The sequence below is a fragment of the Amblyraja radiata genome, chromosome 14 (assembly GCF_010909765.2).
Source record: "Amblyraja radiata isolate CabotCenter1 chromosome 14, sAmbRad1.1.pri, whole genome shotgun sequence".
In the NCBI taxonomy this organism is placed as follows: domain Eukaryota; kingdom Metazoa; phylum Chordata; class Chondrichthyes; order Rajiformes; family Rajidae; genus Amblyraja; species Amblyraja radiata.
This window is the reverse complement of record NC_045969.1, coordinates 12,190,514-12,205,960: the sequence shown is the minus strand read 5'-3', so window position 1 is coordinate 12,205,960 and position 15,447 is coordinate 12,190,514. Positions and strand designations below refer to the sequence as shown.

General features: G+C 45.0%; 1 protein-coding gene across 1 annotated transcript in view; it reads left to right on the top strand.

The window, feature by feature from the left end:
• Positions 1–6,125: 6,125 nt before the first annotated feature.
• Positions 6,126–15,447, top strand: part of c2cd2 (C2 calcium dependent domain containing 2) — a 47,358-nt gene continuing 38,036 nt past the window's right edge. Inside the window, exon 1 of the mRNA XM_033032535.1 lies at positions 6,126–6,904. Within this exon, the coding sequence (XP_032888426.1) occupies positions 6,593–6,904 (312 nt within the window). The 5' untranslated portion in view covers positions 6,126–6,592. The remainder of the gene's footprint in view (positions 6,905–15,447) is intronic.

Genomic DNA, 15,447 nt, shown 5'->3' with positions numbered 1-15,447 from the left:
ATATTGTTTGATTGAAAGATAAACAAGCTCACTAGTTATAGGAGTAGAATTAGGCCATTTGGCCCATTGAGACTATTCTGCCATTCAATCATGGCTGATCACTGCCTCCTTATCCCATTTTCCTACCTTCGTCTCATAACCATTGACACCCATTTTAATCAAGAATACAGCATGCGAACAGGGCTCGTAGGCTCACCAATAGTCCACGCTGACCAATAGTCCACGCTGACCAATAGTCCACGCTGACCAATAGTCCACGCTGACCATTGATTGTCCATCCACACTAGTTCAATGGTATCTGACTTTCGCATACTCTCCCTACACAACAGAGAGGAATTTATAGAGTCTTTGGGATGTGGGAGGCAAACGGAGGAAATCCACTTGGTCACAGTGAGAACGTGCAAACTCCACACAGACAGCATCCAAAGTCAGGATGTACCCGAGTCTCTGGTGCTGTGAGGCTGCCAGTGCACCAGTTGCATCACTGTGCTGCATTACAGGAAAACTATTGTCCATACTCAGCAATGTATGTAGTTATTCCATAGAGACTACATAAAGAACCATAAAGGACTGGTTTGTTTCATTCATGCTACAGAGATAGTACGTGTTCGTGATCTCAACTTGCACCCGAGCAGCAAAACGAGTCCCCACATGGCAGAAGATGCCTTCAGCCTCACAGCAACTGCCACATCCGTCCCGCCAGTCTTCCAAACATTCGTTCCTATAGAGGCATGGAGTCGGACAGTGTGAAAACAGGTCCTACAGCCCAACTTGCCCACACCAACCAACAAGCACTAGTCCCGCCTGCCTGTTTTTGGCCCATATCCCTCCCTATCCATGTACCTAACCAAATGTTTTTTGAATTATGTGGTAGTACCTGCCACAAGTACCTCCTCTGTCAACTCAATCTATATACTTACAGCCTTTGTGTAAAAAATGTCGCCCTTCAAGTTCCTATTAAATCTTTCCCCGCTCACCTTATACCCATGTCCTCTGGTTCTTGATTCCCCCACTCTGGGTAAATGAATTTGTGCATTTACCCTATCTCTTTCTTTCATGATCTTATAGACCTCTATAAGTACATTCCTCACCCTCCTGTGCTCCAAGGAATAGTCCTAGGCTCAACCTGTCCCTTTAGATTTGGTCCTCAAAACCTGGCAACATCCTCGTAAATCTACTTTACACCCTTTCCAACTTGGGTTGTTCATAAGTCGGGTGTTCATAACCTAGAGAGAACTTGCAGTGTGTTTTAAGATAGCAGAGTGCTCAAATGATACCTTTAAGATATGAAACTGAATTTGATGGAACAATTTAAAGAGATTCATTTGAACAGGTGGGAAAAGGAAATTCTTCCAAGATGGCGCCCAACCCAGGTGACTATTTGCATGCTAGCCACAGAAGCAGATCTACTATCACATATTACAATCACTCCACACTCTTAAAGCTCTATTCCAACAGCAACATTTAAATGCTATTCCCTTATCATGTATCTGTATTCCCTTATCATGTATCATACACTGTAAAGTAAGTAAGTAAGTAAGTTTATTGGCCAAGTATTCATATGCAAGGAATTTGCCTTGGTGCTCCACCCACAAGTAACCACATGACATACAGTGACAGTTACGAATGACTCAGAAAACACTAAACATTAATAATAATAAAACATTATTGATAAAACGCCATTGATCAAGCATGTGAACAAACAAAATACCAGATCAAAGGGAGGCTACCGATTTTTGGCTGTTGAGTAGAGCAACTACTCGTGGATAAAAACTGTTTTTATGTCTGGCTGTGGCAGCTTAGACAATCTGGAGTCACCTTCCAGAGGGAAGTGATTCAAAGAGTTTGTGGCGAGGGTGAGAGGGGTCAGAGATGATCTTGCCCGCTCGCTTCCTGGCCCTTGCAGTGCACAGTTCGTCAATGGTGGGAAGGTTGCAGCCAATAACCTTCTCTGCTGATCGGACGATTTGCTGCAGCCTCCAGGTGTCGTGCTTGGTGACTGAGCCAAACCAGACCATGATGAAGAAGGTGAGAACAGACTCTATGATGGCCGTGTAAAATTGGACTTGATTGCAATCATATTATCTTTCCGCTAACTGGATAGCATGCAACAAAAGCATTTCACTGTACCTCGGTACACGTGACAATAACTTAAACTGAACTGAACTGAGCTTTTTTGTGAACAACAAAGTTAAAAGTTAAAGTTAATAGTACATGGTTAACAAAATTTGCCAGAATGATGGATATTGCTATCTTTTCAATAAGAGACAAATGACTAATGAGCTACAGAATTACCAATGTGAAATACATTATACATTCAAACTTGGCACAGTATGCACAGATATGGTTTGGACTAGCAAACACTGATCTTAATTACATAATATGCAGCAGTGAATTGCTGCTCAACTTTTCTTGATTTAGGAATTATTTATGAATGTCATGGACTTCAGCCAAATGAATATCCTATAGCAGAATGTAGCTATCAATCCACACCAAGCATTTGCTTAAGGTATAGCTTGTACTTTGTATTTTAACCTAAGATCTCTGATGAATTTTCAGGTAGCAGAGAAAGATGTTTCTTGAATCCTTCGGTTCATGACATTAAGTTAATTTCTGTCAATAATGCGATTGATTAGTATGCATGCCTGGGGTTATGGGGAGAAGGCATGAGAATGGGGTTGAGAGGGGAAGATAGATCAGCCATGATTGAATGGCAGAGTAGACTCAAGGTCATCAGTAATAGGAGCAGAATTAGGTCATTCAGCCCATCAAGTCTACTCCGCCATTCAATCATGGCTGATCTATCTATCCCTCCTAATCCCATTTTCCTACCTTCTCCTCATAACTCCTGACAACCCTGACTTGATGGGCCGAATGCCCTAATTCTGCTCCTATCATTTATGAACATGAAATATTCAATAATTTGATGAAAGTCCTTGTCTGCAACTTTAATGTTTTTCTTCTTTCCATTTTTGACCAAGCAAAACCATTTAAACGTAATTTCTTCTGTTACTTCTTGACATCAATCTTAATATCGATACTCATCCATATTATACTCTTCTGACAGGTCCGCGGAGCGTAGTGGCCGCTCCTTTGCCTAGTCACCAGAGAAAGCGTTCTGACTGAGGGGCCTATGGACTTTTATGCCCCTGTCCCACTTAGGAAACCTGAACGGAAACCTCTGGACACTTGGCACCCCCCCCCCCCCCAAGGTTTCAGTGCAGTTCCCGGAGGTTGCAGGTGGTTGCCGGAGGTTGCAGGTAGTGGAAGCAGGTAGGGAGACTGACAAAAACCTCCGGGAACCGCACGGAAACCTTGGGTGGGGCGCAAAGTCTCCAGAGGTTTCCGTTCAGGTTTCCTAAGTGGGACAGGGGCATAACACCGTGAAGTCGCGGTCTCCGGTAAGAAGTGGCTGTCTCGGGAGCTCCATGCCGCAGAGTGTTCCGATCCGTCCCGACGCCGGAGTTTCCATCATCCCGACGCGAGGGCTTGGACATCGGATTGTTAGCAGCGGTGAACTGTGGAAGGTTCAAAGGCCTCGACCACGATGGGTGAACAAAGATGACTGAACTTTATTGCCTTCCATCACAGTGAGGAATGTTGATTCCACTGTGGTGGATGTTTATGTTAAATTTTATTTTATGTGGCTGTGTGTATTGTTGCTTTTCACTTAGCATGGCTGTATGGTAACTCAAGTTTCACTATCTTAATTGGTTAAGTGACAATAAACGCAAACTTGAACTTGGTTAAATAATTTTCATATGTTTATAAGTTCATAAGTTATCAAAGCAGAATTAGGCTATCCATCCATTGAGCTTACACTGCCATGCAATTATGGCAGATCCATCTTTTCCTCTCAACCCCATTCTCCTGCCTTCACCCTTTGACACCACCCCTTACTATTTAAGAATCAATCAATTTCCTCTTTAAATATACCCAATTGACTCCACAGCAATCTGTGGCAATGGATTCCGCAGATTGAACACCCTTTGACTAAAGAACTTCCTCCTCATCTCCTTTCTAAAGGTACACCATTTTATTCTGAAGCTGTGCCCTTTGGTCCTAGACTCTTCCACGAGTGGAAGCATTCTCTCCACATGCACTCTATCCAGGCCTCTCACTATTCGATAAGTTCCAATGAGATCCTCCCTCAATCTCCAGCGAGTACAGACCCTGTGCCATCCACCGCTCACCAAACGTTTTCATTGATAATGTGACAATATGTTATCTATTCTAAAGATAGACACAAAAAGCTGGAGTAACTCAGCGGAACAGGCAGCATCTCTGGAGAGAAGGAATGGGTGACGTTACGGGATGAGGCCCTTCTTCAGACCATGCATCATTGCCGACTATCCTTCTGCTGGTTTGAACCTAATCTCCAGAATTTCCTTCTTAAATGTCTCCACTCCCCACCGATCTTTTCTCCTTTAAAGCACAAAGTCCTCAAATACTAGAGGGCATAACTTTAAGGTGAGAGGGGCAAAGTTGAATGGTGTGAGGGCAACGTTTTTACACAGAGGGTGGTAAATGCTGCCAGGTTGGTGGTTGAGACATATAATAATAGCATTTAAGGGGCTTTTGGATAGGCATATGGACATGCAGAGAATGGAGGGATATGAATCATGCACAGGTAGATTACAGATGATATTGGCACCATGTTTGGCACAGATATTGTGGGCCAAAGGGCCTGTTCCTGTGTTGCATTGTCCTATGTATTTCTTGAAGTAAGATCACTGTTTCAATGTAGAAAACAAAGGTGAAATTGGGCACAGCAAGTTCTCTTGAAGTACATGATTTCTACATAATAGTGCTGGAAGCACTCACCATCTTTTGTGGAAAGCGAAGCAGACCCTGAATTAGGGTGGGGAATGGACGCAAGGGTTACACAAAATGAGAGAAATCAATATTCATACCGCTGGGTTGTAAGATGCCCCAAGCGAAATTTTAGGTGCCGTCCTCCAATTTGTGTGAGACTTCACTCTGACAATGGAGTAGGTCCAGGACAGAAAAATCAGCATGGGAAGGGGAGTTAAAATGTTTGGCAACCAGCAAATTGCGTAGACCAAGGTGGACTAAGCCTGGGTGTTCAGCGAAACGATCGCCCAGCTTGGTCTCGCCGATATATAGGAGTCTGCACAGAGAACAATGGATATAATAGATGTCATGGAGTCAAGGGAGGAGATATAGGGATTGATATTGTATCCTCTGTGGTTGCAGGGGAAAGTACCTGGGGAGGGGTTGGTTTGGGTGGGAAGGGATAAGTGATAAGAGCAGATCAGGTCTACTCCGCCATGCAATCATGGGTGATTTATCTCTTCCCAACCCCATTCTTCAATGTGTGTAAGGATATGCTGCACATGTTTTACAACACAGTGGTTGCAAGCGTTATTTTCTACGCTGTTGTCTGCTGGGGCAACAGCATTAGTGCAAAAAACAATAGAAAGCTGGTCAAACTGGTTAATCGAGCTAGCTCAGTGCTGGAGGGGAGAGTAGACTCTGGGATGGAGGTGCTTGAGAGGCGTATGAGGCACAAGGTGCAGGTCATCCTGAAAAACCCCGGGCATCCCCTCCATATAATTCTGGAGAGTCAAAAGAGCACTCGGAACAACAACCGGCTCCTCTCCCTGCCCTGTAGAACGGAGCGGTTCAGGAGATCCTTCACCCCTGCAGCCATTAGATTTTATAATTCGGACCGCTAGGCTGTAGGGGGATGCATTTTGCAATTACTAATTTTTAACTGTTAATTTTTAGTCTTTTTAAGTATTTATTGCTCTCAGGTAGTATCCACATTGTATTCTATGTATTTTCTGTCTGCGTTCGTTTTGAATCTGTGGGTTTGTTGGTTGGGAGCTTCTGGACATCTGAATTTCCCTGAGGGGATCAATAAAGTATTTATTATTATTATTATTATTATTATTCTCCTACCTTCTCCCCATAACCTCTGACACTCACGGTACTAATCAATGAGTGAATCAGGGTGGGAACCGTCTCTGCGGAAGCAGCAAGGGGTGGAATTCGGTATGTGTGCTGCATGCGACGGCGGATGGGGTGAAAGGTTCACACATAATGTGAGATATGCTGGGCCCCACCTGGTCTCCAGACAGTGCCTCTTTAAGAAGGTTGTGGGAGGCGGGGTTGAGCTATTTCCCGGCGCTGCGGCTCAGTCGGTGCCCGGAGTGGGAGCGGTGGCGGCTTTGCTTTCTGACCCAGTGGCTGGGCGTAGTGCAGTGTTAGAGTGGGTGGTGGGAAGGAGGAGGAGGCGGCGGCGATGGTCGCCCAGTGAGGCCGGGGATTGAGTCGGACTTGGGCCTTTGCTCATCTCTGGGGCCATGGAGAACCCGAGGAGACACAGGCTTAAAAGAGCAACATTTCTCAACGAATTAACAGTCTTCCATGCTTCCTGCTGATTTCCATAAGTTTGGAAATGTGCTCTATTTTTAAATATATTAGGAAATATCATATAGGAAATTATTTGCAATTAATGGATTTTTAAAATATGCAGTGATTATTTAGAATATATATATATATATATACAGCCCACTGTGTTTCCTGCTCTCTATCTGGGACCAGCTTGGCGAGTTGAACTGTAGTCATGTCTGATTTGGGCTCTGGGATGGAGTCTGGTCTCTTGAACGTGTTGAGGTGGTTTGGACTTGTCGCTGTGTTCCTGGCCTCAGTCCTCACCCTGGCGCTGTATGGGTTTCGTTGTGTGACAGGGATTTCCTGGGAGAGGATTAGAAGTAAGTTTGGGTTGGGGGCAAGGACGTCTGCAGGTTCTCCTCCGAGTGACCCTTTCGAAGGGGCAGCCCCTCTCCTATGCTGGCTTCTCTCCCTGGAGAGTTGGAACCGCCAGTGGCAGAAAGCTTGGCTCGGTGCACTCAACAAAGCAGCCTTGGGGAACCTGGTGAGTTTTTGCCTCTCAGCTAGATGTTTCAGTAAGATACCCTGCTCACTTGCAACAGCAGAAGTTAACAATGCAGTGGAGGGGAGGGAGGGGGATAATGGTGACAACTGTGTAATGAAACTAAGGATGTGTGAAAATGTATGAGATTGTCGACAATATTTAATGCACATAAATAGCTTCTGTTGGGCTTGGCTGTAAGATTGGAAGTGCTGACCTTGTCCTTTGATGCTCAGCTGATTCTTGTCAAGGTAGGGTTTTTGTTTCAAATGTCAACATTTCTGTCTTTTGGCATGAACAGAGCGGGGTGTAACTTTTTGCCAGATGCTGATCCTGTTCTAAATTAAGCTGCATTCATAAGGTTTAATGGAAGGTATCACTCTTAGGTCACCAATAATTTATTTATTCCAATATAGTTATATAGTGGTAGATCCAGGGAATGGACTGGTTTGTGTCTGTTGGTCGTAAAAGCAATAAATGCAGAGATATTCAGAGGGTCGGGCAACATCAGTGAAGCAGCATCTGTGAAGAATGTTACTGTGGGTGGGTCTGCTCTGATTTTCTTTGACGTTGTTCTGGATGTTTGGGTGGTCTTCCTTGATCACCTTCCCTTGCCAATGGTGCAGGGTCCCATACAAGTTGATGTGGATGGATGAACGTCAGGTGTGTAGGAAGGAACTGCAGATGCTGGTTTTAGCTGAAGATAGACACAAAAAGCTGGAGTAACTCAGCAGGTCGGGCAGCATCTCTGGAGAAAAAGAATGGGTGACGTTTCGGGTCTAGGCCCATCTTCAGAAGGTCTAAAGAAGGGTCTTGACCCGAAACGTCACCTATTCCTTTTCTCCAGAGATGCTGCCTGACCCACTGAGTTACTCCAGCTTTTTGTGTCTATATCTTGGGAAGAACATCAAGTTGCTTGGGCCTGGGTAGAGGTAGGGATTGAACGTAATAACCTATTTTAATCTGTTTTTGGTCGGAAAGTGGAAGGTCATGTATTTGGGTAAACTGCACTTGCCTGTGTGTATTCATGGAAGAATATGCAGGAGTGTTTCCTATGTCTCAAAGTTTGAAAACGAATGATACACTCAGAACATTTGTTTAACATGGATTGATTTTACTATTATGCATTGACATTTGTGTGTTTAGAGGCGCACATTTGGATAGCAGCAGGATCGGTCTGCGTCGGCATGGATTTATGAAGGGGAAATCATGCTTGACTAATCTTCTGACATTTTTTGAGGATGTAACCAGGATAATGGACAAGGGAGAGCCAGTGGATATAGTGTACCTGGATTTTCAGAAAGCATTTGATAAGGTCCCACATAGGAGATTATTGGGCAAAATTAGGGCACATGGTATTGGGGGTAGAGTGCTGACATGGATAAAGAAGTGGTTGGCAGACAGGAAACAAAGGGTAGGAATTAACGGGTGCCTTTCAGAATGGCAGGCAGTGACTAGTGGGGTACCGCAATGCTCGGTGCTGGGACCGTAGTTATTTCCAATATATTAATGATTTGGATGAAGGGATTAAAAGTAACATTAGCAAATTTGCAGATGACACAAAGCTGGTGGCAGTGTGAACTGTGAAGTGATTGCTATGAGGATGCAGGGTGACTTGGACAGGTTGGGGTAGTGGGCAGATGTATGGCAGATGCAGTTTAATGTGGATAAATGTGAGGTTATCCACTTTGGTGACAAAAACAGGAAGGTAGATTATTATCTAAATGGTGTCAAGTTGGGAAAAGGGGAAGTACAACAGGATCTGGGGGTCCTTGTTCATCAGTCACTGAAAGTAAGCATGTAGGTACAGTAGGCAGTGAAGAAAGTGAATGGCATGTTGACCTTCAGAACACGAGGAGTTGAGTATAGGAGCAAAGAGGTCCCCCTGCAGTTGTACAGAGCCCTAGTGAGACCACACCTGGAGTATTGTGTGCAGTTTTGGTCTCCAAACTTGAAGAAGGACATTCTTGCTATTGAGGGAGTGCAGCGGAGGTTCACGAGGTTAATTCCCGGGATGGCGGGACTGTCATATGCTGAGAGAATGGAGTGCTGAGCTTGTATACTCTGGAGTTTGGGTTTGGGTTTGGACACGCTAGAGGCAGGAAACATGTTCCCAATGTTGGGGGAGTTCAGAACCAGGGGCCATAGTTTAAAAATAAGTGGTAAGCCATTTAGAACGGAGATTAGGAAAATCTTTTTCACAGAGAGTTGTGAATCTGTGGAATTCTCTGCCTCGGAGGGCAATGGAGGCTGGTTCTCTGGATGCTTTCAAGACAGTTAGATAGAGCTCTTAAAGTTAGCGGCGTTAAGGGATATGGAGAAAAGGCAGGAATGGGGTACTGATTGTGGATGATCAGCCATGATCACATTGAATGCCGGTGCTGGCTCGAAGGGCCAAATGGCCTACTCCTGCACCTTTTGTCTATTGTAAATAATGGGCTTCCTGCAGGGCTCTGTAATTATAAAAATGGTTAGAAGTGCGCAAAACACGAAGGTCATAAGCCTGTGCATGAATCTCTTTGTAATGTGGGTGTGGACGTTACATACCAGCTACCACATGGTCGTTAACATAAAGAGCGAGGTCTTGGTTCAATAGCAAGGAAGGATTAAGTTGACTGGAGATGACCAGGCTCCTCTGCATAGACTTGGCACGTGCATGTTCGTGGGCACCCCTAACCATACCAAAAGGATAGAGATTTAACAAATAGTAGAAACCAGGAACTGCAGGTGTTCATACGGCCATAAGGAATAGGAGTAGAAATTAGGCCATTCGGCCCATCAAGTCTACTCTGCCTTTCAATCATGGGTGACCGATCTCACCCTCCTAATCCCACTCTCCTGCCTTCTCCCCATAACCTCTGACACCTGTACTAATCTAAATTCAAGATGCAGGTTTACAAAAATTGACACAAAGTGCTGGAGTAACTCAGCGGGCCAGGCAGGATCCCTGGAGGACATTTCGAGTCGGGACCCTACCTTAGACTAATTATAGTTGTGATTTGTGTCCATTTGCAAATAAGTGAACATTGTCTGAAAAGCCGGCATATCTTTAAAGGTGGTACGGTGGCGCAGTGGTGGAGCTGCTGCCTTACAGTGCCTGAGACCCGGGTTTGATCCCGACTGTGGGTGCTGTCTGTGTGGAGTTTGTATGTTCTTCCTGTGACCACGTGGGTTTTCTCCGGTTGCTCCGGTTTCCTCTCGCACTCTAAAGACGTACAGGTTTGTAGATTAATTGGCTTTCAGTAAAATCAAACATTTTCCCTAGTGTGTAGGATAATGCTCGTGTGCAGGGATTGCTGGTCAGCGCGGACTCTGTGGGACGAAGGACTTGTTTCTGCACTTTATCTCTAAACTAAGTCACACTACATTACCTGAGACCGATGTAGAGTCCGACCCCATTTCAGGCAGCCCGTGGTCTGATATTTAAGTGCAGCACCGATGTAACGAATGCTGCATTGTCAAAATGCAACTGTTTGCTTCAGATAGACGCAAAATGCTGGAGTAACTCAGCGGGTTGGGCAGCATCTGAGGATCGTATTCCTTCTCTCCAGAGACGCTGCTTGTCCTGCTGAGTTACACCAGCATTTTATGTCTATCTTCAGTGTAAACCCGCATCTACAGTTCCTTCCTGCACGGTTTGCTCCTGGTGCTTCACTGATGTTTTAATTGTTAGTCATACAGTATGGAGATGCATCCTCCACCACTGAGCCCGCCCCAGCCATTCACCCCCCCCCCCCCCCCCCCCCCATTTGCGCTAGTTCCATTTTGTTCTCCCCAGGTTCTCATTGACTCGCTCTAGATTTGACACGCAGGGCAATTTACAGTGGCCAAGTCGCCCATTAAGCCACATGCATGCCTTTGGGATGGGGGAGGGAGCTAGATGAAACATGTTCACAAGGAGAACGTGTAAGGTTCACGAGGGCAGCACCAGAGTGGTCAGGATTGAGTCCAGGGCTCTCGAGCTGTGATGACCTGTACTACGTGGACAGAGGCCGGACAAAAAGTTCTGTTCACCTCCTCGCTCTAGTTTCTGAAACGACCATCTTCCCTCCCGACTGCTTTGCCGTTTATCTTGTGTGTCCAGATCGGCTATTTTTCTTTCCTACAATGTGTTACTGATTGCATTCTGAAGAAGCTTAATTGGTTTGTAATGTACTTTGGGACATTGTGAGGGGGAAAGTTGCTTCATAAATGCAAGTTCTGTTGACAAAACGCATTGGAGCAAGCAGGGGATTTTTTCATTTGCCCTGCACGTAACTAAAACTTTCCTAATCTCCAGTTTCATGTGTATTTGTCTTTCCCCCCCCATTATAGGGGACAAAATTGGTACGGGTTTTGTTCAACTTCCTCCTTCAATTGAATCGTTTATTGTTTAAATGAGAACTCTTCAGTGCATGATTATTTCCCCATGACTGTAAAATGTTTGATCTCTCTGGTTTCACTTCTTATACAATATATATGGATGTGACCTTTGTATCATGTCTGGGTTTAGTTATCATTTAATTATTGCCGTCCTTCACTTTAAATTAATCTTTGATTTTTATTACCTTATTTATCCCTTGCTGTATTTGCTGATGTTGATTGATTGATTGAATTGATCAATCGAAAGGTCCAGCATTGAATCGGGCCAGAGAGTCAATGCCGACCATTGATTTCCTGTTCACGTTAGCTCTACCTTATCCCATTTTGCATGCACTCCCTACACACTAGGGAAAATTTACAGAGGCCAATTAACCTACAGAACTCCACTTCTTTGGGTATGTTGGAGGAAACGCACGCGACTGGGAGAACGTGCAAACTCCACACAGAAAGCACCCAAGTTCAGGATTGAACCTGGGTCTCTGGCGCCAAGAGGTAGCAGCTCTCCAAACTGTGCTACTCTGCTCCCAATGCTGCTCCCTCTGTTCTTGAAGTTGCAGCATAAATTGCTTTGTGGCCGCTAATACTCATTCATGACATTTTTTCCACTGCGGCTTAGTAGGTCGAGAAGATGGACACAAAATGCTGGAGTAACTCAGCGGGTCAGGCAGCATCTCTGGAGTGGAGTGACATTTCAGGTCGAGGCCCTTCTTCAGACAGAGACTTGCCTCTGACTCAGTATACTGTGACTTCAAGCCCCAGAAATTTGCGCAAAATTCTAGCTCGCACTCAGTGCATTGCCTTTGTTTTTTGAGAAATGTTAAATCGATTCCCTGCATGTCGTTCCTTTTTTCAGGGAGGGTGGTGAGCCACAGACGGATAAATAACCTGTTTTTTTTGCGATGTGCTGCTTATTGGGCTTCAGTATTACCTTTACAGCATTGCGCAGCGACGAGTTTATTCTAATTTAGTGATACAGCGTGGAAACGGGCTCTACGCCCCAGCTATTTTTAAAATTATTTTATTTTATTTTATTTTATTTTTATCTCCTCCCTTTTTTTCTTCCCCCCCCCCCCGCCTGACCAGCAATTGATACGCAAATTCCATCCTGCACACTAGGGACATTTAACAGAAGCCAATTAACCTACAAACCTGCATTCTTTGGAATGTGAGAGGAAACCGGATCACCTGGAGAAAACCCATGCGGTCTCAGGGAGAACGTATTAACTCCATAAAGACAACATCCGTAGTTGGGATCGAACCTGAGTCTCTGGCGCGGTAAGGCAGCAACTCTACCACTGTTCCACCGTGCCACCCTACTTTGATGTGACTACTTGGCAGAAAAAAAAGTTTTGTGCCCTTTTAGAATTCTCAGGTGGAGCAGTAAATAATTCCTTAAATTTTTATACAAAATAGTCTGTCAGCATTCATCACCAAATCATTGTAAACTTGGCCAGGATGTTCATAAGTTGTAGGAGCAGGATTAGGCCATTGTGCCCATCAAGTCTACTCCACCATTCAAGCATGGCTGATCTACCTTTCACTCTCAACCCCATTCTCCTGCCTTCTCCCCATAACAGCTGACATCCTTGCAAATCAACAATCTCAATCTCCGAGCGAGCTAAGAGAATCTCCAAGAGGAGACCAGAGAGTTGCTTTTGATGGTGAAATTGTACCTTAGTCATTACTTTCAGGATACAAAACAAGGGAAAGATGTGTAGGAAAGAACTGTAGTGCTGGTTTAAATCTAAGGTAGATACAAAATGCTGGAGTAACTCAGTGGGCTAGGTAACATCTCTAGAGAGAAGGAATGGGTGATATTTTGGGTTGAGACCCTTCAGACTGATGTCAGGGGAGTGGGCGGTACAGACATAAAATGTAATCAGAGCCAGTAAGACTGGTGGGAGAACTGGGGAGGGGATGGAGAGAGAGGGAAAACAAGGGGTACTTGAAGTTTGAGAAGTCAAGGTTCATACAGCTGGGATGTAAGCTGCCCAAGTAAAATATGAGGTGCTGTTCCTCCAATTTGCGCTGGGCCTCACTCTGACAATGGAGGAGGCCCAGGACAGAAAGGTCAGATTGGGAATGGGAGGGGGAGTTAAAGTGCTGAGCAACCGGGAGATCAGGTAGGTTTAGGCGACTGAGCGGAGGTGTTCAGCGAAATGATCACCGAGCTTGCACTCTGTCTCGCCGATATACAGGAATCGACACCTGGAGCAACGGATACAGTAGATGAGGTTGGAGGAGGCACAAGTAAACCTCTGCCTCACCAGAAAAGACTGTCGGGTTCCTTGGACGGAGTCGAGGGGGGAGGTAAAGGGACAGGTGTTGCATCTCCTGCAGTAGCAGGGCAAAGTACCCGGGGAGGGAACGATGCATGGCTTCTATATCTTTCAATCTAAGAATGAATTATTATTATGAATTAGATTTTCATGTGACTATTTTAGCTATTATTTTGCAAGTCATGTAGAGGGAATGTCGGTGCCAAAAATGAGGTTTGCTGCCGTTATATTTATTTTTGGTTTTTGGAAACTCTGGAAAGTTCAAGTCAAGTGATGAAATGATTCCAGTCAGGACAGAGACTGCGTTTGTATATTGTGTTGGAGCTGGCATTTCCACTCAGGAGTTCTTGGATATTTGCCTGTAGGGAGACTGGACAGGGTATTTCCATTTGGAAATATTTTGCAGAAACGTGGAACTGCAGATGCTAGTTTGCAGAAAAAGGACACAAAGAGCTGGAGTAACTCGGCGGGTCATGCAGCATCCCTGGTGGATTGGGACACTTCTTCAGACTGATTGCTGAAGGGGGGGGGGGGTGTGGTGGACTTGACTCCTTTTTGTTCTCTCCCCTCCACTCCCGCCAACATTCCTTTCTCCAGCTTCACAATTCACAACTCTTCAATCCTTTTATCCTGCATCTTCTGTCTTTGCACGTCTGGCCTTTATCCAGCCCCCCTTTCACCTATCACCTAGGTGGTGTTGTGGATAATGAAGTAGATTTTCAAAGTCTACAGAGAGATTTAGGCCATTTGGAAGTGGGCTGAAAGATGGCAGATGGAGTTTAATGCTGATAAGTGTGAGGTGCTACATCTTGGCAGGACAAATCAAAATAGGATGTACATGGTAAATGGTAGTGAATTGAGGAATGCAGTTGAACAGAGGGATCTGGGAATAACTGTGCACAGTTCCTTGAAGGTGGAATCTCATGTAGACAGGGTGGTAAAGAAAGCTTTTGGTGTGCTGGCCTTTATAAATCAGAGCAATGAGTAGTTGGGATGTAATGTTAAAATTGTACAAGGCATTGGTGAGGCCAATTCTGGAGTATGGCGTACAATTTTGGTCGCCTAATTATAGGAAGGATGTCAACAAAATAGGGAGAGTACAGAGGAGATTTACTAGAATGTTGCCTGGGTTTCAGCAACTAAGTTACAGAGAAAGGTTGAACAAGTTAGGTCTTTATTCTTTGGAGCGCAGAAGGTTAAGGGGGACTTGATAGAGGTCTTTAAAATGATGAGAGGGGTAGACAGAGTTGACGTGGATAAGCATTTCCCACTGAGAGTTGGGAAGATTCAAACAAGAGGACATGACTTGAGAATTAAGGGACAGAAGTTTAGGGGTAACATGAGGGGGAACTTCTTTACTCAGAGAGTGGTAGCTGTGTGGAAAGAGCTTCCAGTGGAGGTGGTGGAGGCAGGTTCGATTTTATAATTTAAAAATAAATTGGATAGTTATATGGACGGGAAAGGAATGGAGGGTTATGGTCTGAGTGCAGGTAGATGGGACTAGGGGAGAATAAGTGTTCGGCACGGACTAGAAGGGCCGAGATGGCCTGTTTCCATGCTGTAATTGTTATATGGTTATATCTCCATTGCTTGCCAAGTATGTAGGAATGAACTGCAGATGCTGGTTTACACTGAAGATAGACACAAAATGCTTCAGACTGAAGAAGGGTCTCGACCCGAAACGTCACCCTTTCCTTCTCTCCAGAGATGCTGCCTGTCCCGCTGAGTTACTCCAGCATTTTGCCTATTACTTGCCAAGCTTTGTCCTGCCCCTCCTCTCTTCCAGCTTTCTTCCCTAACCCCCACCCCCCACACAAACAGTGTGAGGAAGGCTCCCGACCTGAAACGTCGGCGTGTCCATGTTCTCCTGAGATGCTGCCTGTCCCGCTGAGTTATTCCGGCACA